Source organism: Triturus cristatus, chromosome 11, assembly GCF_964204655.1.
Source record: "Triturus cristatus chromosome 11, aTriCri1.1, whole genome shotgun sequence".
Lineage (NCBI taxonomy): Eukaryota > Metazoa > Chordata > Amphibia > Caudata > Salamandridae > Triturus > Triturus cristatus.
Genome location: NC_140594.1, coordinates 58,535,697 through 58,547,764, shown reverse-complemented (window position 1 = coordinate 58,547,764; position 12,068 = coordinate 58,535,697). Strand labels below are relative to the sequence as shown.

General features: G+C 45.9%; 1 protein-coding gene across 9 annotated transcripts in view; it reads left to right on the top strand.

The window, feature by feature from the left end:
- The window catches only part of ARVCF (ARVCF delta catenin family member), a 657,174-nt gene that overhangs the window by 512,488 nt on the left and 132,618 nt on the right, over positions 1–12,068 (top strand). For 6 of the 9 annotated variants that reach the window (XM_085633793.1, XM_085633791.1, XM_085633792.1 and 3 more), the window contains 3 exons: positions 5,869–6,040; positions 10,244–10,261; positions 11,275–11,346. In XM_085633793.1, the coding sequence (XP_085489919.1) occupies positions 5,869–6,040; positions 10,244–10,261; positions 11,275–11,346 (262 nt within the window). The remainder of the gene's footprint in view (positions 1–5,868; positions 6,041–10,243; positions 10,262–11,274; positions 11,347–12,068) is intronic. The other 3 variants (XM_085633794.1, XM_085633790.1, XM_085633797.1) reach the window with 1 other exon arrangement.

The following is a 12,068-nucleotide window of genomic DNA, read 5'->3' as shown; positions in this document are numbered from 1 at the left end:
ACTGCCCAGAGTCAAAGTATACAAATAGAGAGACACTTATCTTGACTGCGGAGCAGCAAAGAAAGAGGAAGCCAAGAAGGTGTCTCTCTACTTTGTATACTTTGACATGTTGCCATTGGCTGTTGTGAGGAGGCGTGGTTCAAAGCCTCATGGGATACGATGTTTTTTACTTGTGTAGTTCATTTTTCATTGGCTGCTGTGAGTTCAGTAAATAAATTGAGACAGCATAATCAGAAGCCTTCGGTCCTGACATAGAACCAGTTATGTGGCACTAATAGAAATAGGAGCAGGGAATGAGTCATGTTACATTGAAAAGAGTAGGGTATCGGTCCTGTGAAGCCAATCAGAGCAGGGGATTGGTCATTTTGCACCAATCAGAGCAGGGAATCAGTCACATGACACCAATCGGACCGAGGAATCATAAGTGTAAATGTATTATATAGCACTTACGAACGTTTATTTTGGAGAGTGGCACACTACTCTGCAACCCAAGATTAGGAATTAGTAGGTTAGTACATGTTTTTGTTTTGTTTTTCCTTGTACATAAGTTGTGCTAGGTCTGTGCTCTTGATTTCTGGGGTGTTTAGTAAAGTTTGGGGTAGGGATAGAATGATAGGAGTGGAATTGAAAAGGGGAAGTAGTGAGTTTTTCTTTTGTAAGTAGTGGTTGTGTGTGCCTGTTAGTTGGGAGTCATGGTTTAAAAGGAGGGGTGAAAGGTTGAGAAGGGTCTTTGGGGGTTCATAGTAGTCTGAATGTTTGAGATGAGTCAGAGGGAGGAGGGATGGGAGGAAGGGACGTTTTTTTTCTTCTTTTTTTATAATATCAAAATTTAGATAATTTATACATATATATCTGCTGTCCAGCTTTATCATGGGGAACATTTATTATGCTTTAAAATAACGAAATATACAAATGGCACCTATTGTAGTTATTTATAGCAGTCCTAACCCTCTATATGTACACGTGTATATATACATAGAAGCAGCAATGTTGACATAGTTTGATATACACATATATCCTGAGGTGTAATTTACAATTTTCCCCTTATATAAATGTGTCTAATTATAACAGGAGGCACAGTTGAGATTGCAATCGGTTACTTCTATATTAATAGCTCTTTTCTATACCATGAGAAGTATAGTTTGTCATGTCTGAGTATACTGTTGTGGTACATTCTTGAGTTGTGAGTATAGTTGGTCATGTCTGAGCATACTGTTGTGGTACATTCTTGAGTTGCCAGTATAGTTTGTCATGTCTGAGCATACTGTTGTGGTACATTCTTGAGGTGCGAGTATAGTTTGTCATGTCTGAGTATACTGTTGTGGTACATTCTTGAGTTGTGAGTATAGTTTGTCATGTCTGAGCATTCTGTTGTGGTACATTCTTGAGTTGTGAGTATAGCTTGTCATGTCTGAGTATACTGTTATGGTACATTCTTGAGTTGCCAGTATAGTTTGTCATGTCTGAGCATTCTGTTGTGGTACATTCTTGAGTTGTGAGTATAGTTTGTCATGTCTGAGCATTCTGTTGTGGTACATTCTTGAGTTGCGAGTATAGTTTGTCATGTCTGAGCATTCTGTTGTGGTACAGTCTTGAGTTGCGAGTATAGTTTGTCATGTCTGAGCATTCTGTTGTGGTACAGTCTTGAGTTGCGAGTATAGTTTGTCATGTTTGAGCATTCTGTTGTGGTACAGTCTTGAGTTGCCAGTATAGTTTGTCATGTCTGAGCATTCTGTTGTGGTACATTCTTGAGTTGTGAGTATAGTTTGTCATGTCTGAGCATTCTGTTGTGGTACATTCTTGAGTTGCGAGTATAGTTTGTCATGTCTGAGCATTCTGTTGTGGTACAGTCTTGAGTTGCGAGTATAGTTTGTCATGTCTGAGCATTCTGTTGTGGTACAGTCTTGAGTTGTGAGTATAGTTTGTCATGTCTGAGCATTCTGTTGTGGTACAGTCTTGAGTTGTGAGTATAGTTTGTCATGTCTGAGCATTCTGTTGTGGTACAGTCTTGAGTTGCGAGTATAGTTTGTCATGTCTGAGCATTCTGTTGTGGTACATTCTTGAGTTGCGAGTATAGTTTGTCATGTCTGAGCATTCTGTTGTGGTACAGTCTTGAGTTGTGAGTATAGTTGTCATGTAGGGAAGAGCCCAGCTCTTGACTAATCGTCTGAGGTGGAGACGGTTGTCTGTGGCTCTAATGTTTGCAGGTAGGGAATTCCATAGTTTGGCTGCTTGAACAGAGAAAGATGTTTCACCCATGTTTTTTTTACTTGTATGTAGGAATTATAAGGTGGGGATCCATTCTTGAGTGTGACATTAACCAGAGCAGTGAGTGATGTGGCACAAATCAGAACAGGGAATCAGTCATGTGACGATAATCGGAGCAGGGAATCCGTCATGCAACACTATTAGGAATAGGAGGATCGAATCGGTCATGTTGTATCAATCAGAGGAGGCAATCGGTCATGTGAAGCCAGTCAGAAGGAAATTGGCAATATGGCACCTGTGAGAGCAGGGAGATGGTCCCGCAACCCCCAAAAAACAGCCAGTTGTGTAGCGCATATTAGAGTAGGGAATTCGTGACAAAACGCCAATCAAGCAGGGAGTCGGCTATGTGGCACCAATTAGAGCAGGGTGTCACAACACTACTCCAAACAAGAAAACCTCCATGTGAAACCAAACAGAGCACAGAGTTATGTGGCACCTGTCAGAGTAGGGAGTCGGCCACGCGACACCAAAAAGATCACGAAGTCATGTGGCACAAATCAGTGCATGGAGTCCATCGATTGGCATGTGTCAGAGCAGGGAATCCGTCACATGACACCAATCCTGATGTACCACCAGGCAGAAAGGCTTTCACTTACACACCAGTGCGGGGACACACTCACCTACATTTACTAGATGTACACGGCCCACTGTTTTCCTTGTGTCCTGCTGGCTCATTCACCTTGTTAGTGTCTCTTTGCCTTCGGCTATGAGAAATAGTACACTGAGGCCATGCGAATTCCACTTATTGGGTCAAAGGTGCTAAGGCTTTTTGTAGCTTCAAAGGGTCTGATTTTGAAAATCAGACCATTTGCGACCCCCAAATGGCACTTTTGTATGTACCAAATCTAAATTGTGATGCAGTAACACGTCAATGAAATACAATTTGGGTTTACAACTACATACCGGACTGGTATTTGGAAGAAGTTTGTTTAGAGCGTCCCTTCCAAATAGCAATTCGGAATGGTATGTATCAATGTTTTGCGACCGAAATTTGGATGACAACCAATAATATTTGGCAGGCTACTGAAAAAAATGTTTGGTATTTTCATTTAAACACATTTCGTTTTCCTTTAAGAGCTGCATTTGGAAAAAACAAAGTTTGGTTCTTTTTAAAGCAATCACAGACATGGTGGTCTGCAGACCCCAGCAGGCCACCATCCCTGTGATGGCAGCGATTCATAGTGATTCGCAATCTGCGAACTACCTTATTAATGTTCATAATTGTGTCTAATCGAGACTCGCAATGATACAGAATTCTGCAAACTGACCTATTAGTACATAGGTTGGTTTACAAAATACCACCCTGGTCGCAAAAATACTGGTCGCAAATGGTGACCAACATTTTGTGACCAGTGTTTTGTACGTCTGGCCCCGTGTGCTTTATAAATAGTGCCTTACAAAAACTGCCCACCTCTTCTCTCAACAAATCTCCTCCCTGTGTGTGGAATCAACTGGCCAGGTCCAGTGATCCGGCAGGCGGCGGCTAGGAAGAACCTCATTTGGCCTACATGGCACATTTCTCCGGGGATCGGCTTGTTTGCCAAGGTTTTCTGCACACGTCTGTTAAATCTGATCTAATGTTGATGCTGCGGAGATGTTCTGGCCGAGCGCCCAGACAGCATTGATCCGTTCACTGGTCTGCGGCAGGGACCCAAATGGTCCAGTTTAACCCAATGCCAGATTAGTCCATCTTCATCGTCGTCCGCACTGAGGCAGGCGCTGTATTTTCACATGGTTCACTAGAAGGGTCCATTGACGGTAGTGCAGCCCCATCTCTGTACCGCACCAGCAAGAGCTTCCGGTTCATTGTGAAACCAGGAGGCAGTGTGCATATGCAGAATTTCACCCAGCAGCACCCTTCTGCGGTTGAATGGTCCAGCCGGTACTTTCGCATTCACAGTTTCTTCTTTCCAGTGAATTTTGAAGAAAACCCCATATAATTCCCAGAGATAATCAATCAATCAATCAATCAATGCATTTATATAGCGCACTACTCACCCGGAGGGTCTCAAGGCGCTTGGGGAGGGGGGGTCCGCTACTGCTCGAACAGCCAGGTCTTGAGCTGCTTCCTGAAGGCGAGGTGGTCTCGGGTCAGGCGGAGGTGAGTCGGGAGGGAGTTCCAGGTCTTGGCGGCCAGGTAGGAGAAGGACCTTCCTCCTGTGGTGGCTCTTCGGATGCGGGGGACGGCGGCGAGGGCGTGGCTGGTCGATCGAAGCTGGCGTGTGGGAGTGTAGAAGTTGAGGCGGCTGTTGAGGTATCTTGGGCCTTGGTTGTGTAGGGCTTTGTGTGCGTGAGTGAGGAGACGGAAGGTGATTCTCTTGTTGACCGGGAGCCAGTGCAGGTCCCTCAGGTGTCCGGAAATGTGGCTGTGTCGGGGGATGTCGAGGATGAGTCTTGCTGAGGCGTTCTGGATCCGCTGGAGTCTCTTCTGGAGTTTGGCAGTGGTTCCGGCATAGAGGGAGTTGCCGTAGTCCAGTCGGCTGGTGACGAGGGCCTGGGTGACCGTCTTCCTGGTCTCGGTGGGGATCCACCGGAAGATCTTGCGTAGCATGCGCAGGATGTTGAAGCACGACGAGGAGACGGCGTTGACTTGTCTGGTCATGGAGAGGGAGGAGTCCAGGATGAAGCCCAGGTTGCGTGCGTGGTCTGTAGGTTTGGGTGCGCTGCCCAGGGCGGTGGGCCACCAGGAGTCGTCCCAGGCGGAGGGTGAAGAGCCCAGGATGAGGACTTCCGTCTTGTCTGAGTTCAGATAAATCCAGCAAGGTATAGGATTAGAGACCTAACAAAGCAGAGAAGGTGTAACAATGGCAGACTTGCTCCACTCGGTTGTAAACAGCCTCTCACATCCACCAGGAGAGAGAGCTCTCATCCCTCGCCTCAGACAACCTTCTGCTATTGGTCGATCAAGTTTGGATGCGCCTGAGATGCCATTTTGGAGCAACAGAAAAACGTATGTGGCGCTAATCCACGTTGGTCACAAAAAGTGTTGCGCTGGCTTTACCTGACTTCCCTTCAGCTGAAGATGGGCAGAGACGTTAACACTTTTGTAAAAAATCAGGGATTTGATGGTGCAGGCACCCCAGTTTCAAGCTCTCCACCCAACCGGATGAGAGAGGCGCTATTACAGATAAGATTGTTCAACCAGGCGTGTCAGACTCCTCTTGACTGGATGAATGAAGGAATCAATTAGTACATTTATATCATGGACATTACCACCCATTAGGACTCTTGGCATGGTGTATATGAGGCTCTCGCGCTATGAGGGGGCATTCATCCAATTGGAGCAATTTGGGGTGACTTGGGAGGATGCCCAGGTGATGTAGGTGTGACCCGCCTCACCGCTGATGTTGAGTGCCCCACTTGTGCAGGCCGGGTGAATGTTGCACTAAAGTGTTAGCAGAAAAGACATAGTTCAGAGGAATAACATTTTGATTATTGTGAAGATGATGGCATCCAATATTCTGATTCCCCTCTACCTCCCAGGTGTGTGTCCAAACAGGAGGAAATCACGATGTAAACCTATGTAGGGTGGTTTCTATGACATGTACGCGTCTCGTGTTGATGGTGTGGCCTTTCTTGTTTTCTCTCTCTCTGTGGCAGTCCGTGGAGAACTGCGTGTGCATTATGCGGAACCTCTCCTACCACGTGCACAAGGAAGTGCCCGGTGCTGACCGCTTCCAGGATCGTGACGCCACCATGCCCATTGGCGCGGGTGGGCATCAAAGGAAGAAGAAAGACGACGCCGGCTGTTTTGGGGGGAAGAAAGCGAAAGGTGCGTAACTCCCTTATCCTGTGGACGTAAAGGTGGTGAGGATGTGGGCCCAATGGGTGGAGGGTGGGTGGGGGGGGGCAGTTGAGGATTCTTTCACCCAGGCAACCCTCATCACCCCGAGTTACGCTAACCATTGAGGGTACTTTCGAACCCTCCGTCTGTCTTACAATCCTTGTGATCTGGTCTGCATCCTTGATTGTATCTGTGTAGTACACTCCAACCACTGCGGAGAGCATTTTATAATAATGCCGATGAACATAAGACCCTGGTCCCTCACATTTCCGGTTTTTAGGCTGTTTTCCATTGGTTGCGTTTGAAGTTTTGAGAGGCCACATTTGTAAACAGATGTGGGTCTGTGCAGGTGCAGTGAGATCTCCTAGAGACAAGAAGAGGTTCCCAACTAGGCTGAGAATCCCTAAATGTTGATGGGTCTCCGGAAGAGTTGCTCAGATGTCAGTCATTTTATGTTCAGACATGAGGCCAACTCTTACTCAGGAATGTTTTATTTCAAGATGCACCAGCTCACCTGAAAATCTCACGATATCTCAGAGGCAGGTCCTTCAGTGGGTTGCATCGGCGGATTGACCATAATTGTAAGTCCTGAGAACGAAGCGCCTTTCTGTCGTGTTGGGGCAGCTCTGTTACTGATCCAAGTTATTGCTACTGGAAACAAATTAAATTCAATTTCCCGGTTTTCTGAATCTTTGCAATCATGTTATTTTTGTACCTGCATGGCTGGACTCAATTCCTTGAATCAGCTGGGTTACTTTATGAGATTTATTTCAGAACTGCACTCCTAAAACCCTTAATTTATCAGTAGGACCATCTTTTAGGCCCCCATTATTGGTTACATCCAAAGGGGTTTGGTTTCAAGAATAGCGAAATTCCCCAAAATCGCAAAACAACAACATAGCATTCAGTCCTATTCGAAGGGGTGGATTTTTGTGTGCATACGGTTTGTGAAGGCTCTGTGGGCGAGAGGCGGGAGGGGAGGTAGCTAAGAACTACCAATCACATCGCTTGGGTCACCTCTACATTGGTAGTGTTGAACTGGGTGTGTCATGTATTCCTGGTATACTACCCCCATGCACCTGGCTCGGTAGACCCAAGGGAGGAGATTGAGTTTGAACAGTACTTGTCCCGCTGCCCTTTGTATTACCTTATTGGATTGTACGCATCCTTAGCTCTGCTTCAAAAACGCATCTTTGAGGCATAAACTGCAACCAAATATGTCATGTTAAACAGACGCTGTCGCTTCATTGCTCCATTGTCTCTAACTTTTAGCATTTTTACCGTTGTTGTTTGTTGCTTTTATTGGTGGTACCTGCTTGCATCATTGGCCGTTGAATGCTTCCCTGATCCTAATTTGTGTCACTGGTCCCTGCTTCTGCCTGTGATCTCAGCTTCCATTGTTGGCTCTGTTTGCTTGGTTGTCACTGATCTTGTTGGTCATCCCTTTTGCATTGTCATCGTTACTCATGTGATTGATGCTTGCTAGTGCTCACATCGACCATCTCTCAGATTTACTGATCTCTATTTGGATAGGTCCTCATTGCTCAAGTTGGTTGTCTGCCTCCGTTTGAGGTCATTGCCTGGTTAAAATATCTCACATGAATCACCTTGCTTTTGTTAATTGCCTCTCCTCATATTAATTTTCCCTGCTTACGTTGATGTTTTCTTCTTCTGTTGGTCCTTGGTAGAGTCTGTGGCCTTTGCTCATGTTTGCCAGTCCTGTTTGTGTTGTATATCCATGCTCACCTTCGTTATCCCTCTTGATTCTTGCTTGTGTGGTGGACCATGGTTGTCTATATTGTTCCTGTTTGTGCAATCAATCTCTACTTGCATCTTGTTTACGCTTCTGTCAGCGCCTTTATGGTTGCCCCTGATCACACAACAATCCCTGCACGTGCCTGATGTTGCTACTTGTGTCTGCTGTCTGTCTGTTGTCCCTGCATGTGTCTGATGTCCCTGCTTGTGTCTGTTGTCCGTGCATGTGTCTGATGTCCCTGATGTCCCTGCATGTGTCTGTTGTCCCTGCATGTGTCTGATGTCCCTGCTTGTGTCTGTTGTCCGTGCATGTGTCTGATGTCCCTGATGTCCCTGCATGTGTCTGATGTCCCTGCTTGTGTCTGCTGCCTGTCTGTTGTCCCTGTTTCTCTCTGTTGTCCCTGCCCTGGTTATGCTTCTTATCCGGCATGTATATTGTGTTCCTGTATGTTTCGCTTACCCATGCCCTTGATGGTCCTCCTGGCTCATGTTGGTCATCCATGATCACGGTGTTGTTGATCCTCTCTTGCTTGGTTTTATGTGCTAGAGTTCATTTCTCCGCTCTTGTGTGGTTCATCATTACTTGCAGTGGTGGTTCATGCTTACACCAGTGGTACTTACTTTCATCAGCCTTTTCTGCAGGCGGTTGGATGTTTGCACTACTGGTTGGCACAATGGTTGGCCTGGTTCATGTGGTCATCCTCACCACTTTTCGCCAACCCTATTCACATTGGTTGCTTTTGCCTTGGTTGTTCTCCCTTGTTCACGCTGGCCATCCCTGGTTGCACCCGTCATCTTCTCTCGTGCTGGGGGTCCCTGCCCGTGGTGGTCTGCCGTGCTTCTGCAGCTCATCCCTGCATGGTTTGTCACCCTCGCTCACACTTCTGGTCCTTGATCACATCTGTCGTCTTTGCTCTTTCTGGTCATCTCTACTCACACTGGTCCTCTTTTCTCACTTGAACGGCTGCTGATTGTCATTCATAATTGTCCCATTGAAGTATCTCTTCCCCCATCAGCCATTCTGTTGTGTTTTTATTTCCATTCTTCTCCTCCCCACCACCTGAGTCTGTCATGCTGCTGAACTGCTTTGTAGTCATTGTTTTGTCCATCCATCTTTCTTTATCTCAGTGTCTCTAAATCTGCTTGCCTCTTTTTTTTATATTTCAGCATCTATCAATGTGAACTGATTCATGTACCTTTCTGTCGCTCTATCAAGTGTCTGTATTTATCTGTCCGCCTGTCGCTGTCATTGAGACCTTGTCTATCTCAGTCGGTTATGGATCCATCAATCTCTATTTGTTTACCTCTGTGGCTCTGTCTGTGTGTGTCTCTCTCGCCCTACATGTGAGTGTATCTAGCTCTGCCTGCCTGTGTCTTGGTCTGTGGTTCTGTTTGCCAGGCTGCCTGTCTGTCTGTCATGGTTTCTAGCCTTTTTCTGTCCTTCTGTCTGTAATCCCGTTTCTTACCAAACTTCTAAATATCATCCATAGTCATTCTTTTCTAACTGAACTTCCAAGGAACACATCTGGATCTAAATGTTACACGTTTTAATAGAGATTTTGTGTGTGTAAGGGTGACTTACCGACTAGTGATCACATTTACCAACATGATGAAAGAGATTACGAAATGTTCCCATTAAACAAGGTTTGATCCTCGGCGCCAAGAAGGGAAACCAGTTAAATCTTCGGGTGCTTTGAGCAATACAATGACCAATTTGTAGACGATGACACCTGAAGTGTGAGTGGACGAGGATTTCATAAGCTGTGTTTGGTGTCACTTAAGATCTCCCAGAATCATTATCATTTTAATTGAGGACACAGATGTGGGCTGATGGGTCTTGCGTCACTTACACAAAAGTGTTTGCTTTTCTGACTTTTGAGTGTAGGAACAGAGTTTAGAGATAGATGAGATAATGGACCTCAATTTACTTACAGCTAGCAATAGAGTTTGTGTAGCTTTCCCCACTCCTGGGAGAGCACACATTTGGGATCACCGGGGGCGTGGCAGCAGGCTACACCTGTCCCTGTAAGAACACGCCTCCTTTAGAACACCTGGGCAGTGCTGTGGGGCTCTGAAGGCCTCACCAGCTTTCATCTGCACAGAACCTTCGGGAAGAGAACTGGACAATGTTTACTAGTCATTCTTGGGCTATGGAAGATTGGCAGACGTGCCAACATGCTGGCGTCCCTGAAAGGGTGATAGGGCTCAGTTACATATAACCGACCCAGCCCCTTTTACCTTTCAGAGACATAAACCTGCTGGGAACTCTCCTATTCTCCATATATTCTGAGCCCCTCCCTCTTCTTAAGACGGTGGACACTGTGGGTGTTGTCGCAATGGGGATTGTACTTGTTATCTTGCCATGCTTTGTTTCATTTTGATTTCTTCCGTCTCTCTCATTCTTTTTGTTTCCTTTGCTGCTTTTCTGCTAAGTAGAGGAATGGTTTAACCAAGGTGAGTCTCTTTTTGGTGTAACCATTTGCATTCTTTTTGCTTTACTCTTCCACAACCTGCTGGAATGGTAGGAGGAGTCTGGTTTTTTTCTCATTTGGGCACATTTTCTCCCTAGCACTTGTCTTTTGTGCACACACCTAAAGGATATTATCACTGTGCCGTGCCTACCACAAGCTGTAGATTGTCCTCGCCTTATAGGCTGTAGCTTCTCTATTATATCAACAACACAGTTCTGCTAAACATTTCACTGTTCAAAGAGATTTTAATTTGTTCCAAGTCATGTGTGAGTAGCCCAACAATCCCTGGTTTCTACTCGTGCTCAGGTCCTATTGCTTCCATAATGGGACTCTGAAAACTACAAATCCCAGAATGCTCATGAAGGGTCTTGAGCTGCTCACATGTGACTTGGGCCGGCTCGAGGCCAGGAGTATCCGCCTGAAGGGTGCTGGATGTCTAGTTGGCCTTCCTCCGGCTTCACCAAACTCTACTGGGGGAATGTATGCACCTTGTTGCACGATGACCCTTAACCAGTCCAACAGGACCTGTAGCTCCTCGTGGGTCCTGTGTTGGAGACTCCCCACCACGAGGCGCTCGTTTGACCAGTATGGTGTGGGCGCTACATGAGTACTTCTTACATTAGATAAGGTGTGCATGTATATAATAGCCACCTGAAGAAAGTTTAAATTATAGTTTTATGGGCATTCATACATAGATCTTGTTGGCAGCGAGAACAGCCCCTCCTTTCTAGTTTGTGTATTGAGTTTAATTTAGCAATCTGCCTCTTTTCTCTCTCTTTGCCCACCAGAGCCTAGACTTACTCTGCGTCCCTTTTTTTGTCTTCAGTATGGTTTCTCAGAAGAAAGATAACTTGAAAAGAATTCATATTGTGTAATTCCTGGAGCAATAAAAATAACTTTGAAAAAGTTCACCAGGTGTCTTAATGTTGGCATCTACACCGGTCTCATATCCGCGAGAATGAACCCTGCTGCTTTACATTTCTGTTTTGTGCACAGGGAAGCGGAACGGGGACGTGGACAGAAACTTTGACACCCTGGACCTGCCAAAGAGGTCGGAGTCCGTGAAAGGTAGGGCGATGCCGCTTCTGTACCACTGCACACCTGGCTGATTCTGCCTCTTGAGGGGTGGTGGGATGGAGGGAGGGTAGGCATGTTTTGAGATTGGCAGGCTGCACTGGTTAGGGTGTGTACTGGTAGCCATAACTGGTGACTTTCGGTAGCTTGTTAGATTTGAGCCAGAACCATAGCTCAATTTATAACTAAGGTTTTCTTTCAGTGAGTTTCATTTTTTTTAAAATATTATCTTTTGCATCCAACAACCATGGCCATTTTAGCAGGTACTGGGCACAAGGCCAGGCAGGAAAACATCCTTCGGTTCGGCCATCGTTGGCGGCCATGCCCTGCGCGTACCTGATCCCCACCCCTACGATTCAGCCAGCCCGGCAGCACGAGCCACACGGGTTGGGTATAGTGAAAGTGAAAATGTTTTATTGTTTAGTTAATTAAAACCAAAACATTGTTCCAAAATACCAGATACATTGTACAATTAAAAGCACACAGACATATAAACAAGTTAAGACTTATTGTTACATCCATTTCTTTAAACATTCAATTTGAAAGCTCAAAAATTGAAATGAACGTGTGATACATGTGGCATAGGGCACAGGGCTGTGACCTGGCTCTCCACCCAACACCTACCTTCATTCAGCTGAGGCAGTTTGTGGCCTTGAGCCCTGTGCAGCGTGAGTTGGGAGCAGGCCGTGGCCTGTGGCTACACTATCCGTCTCAGC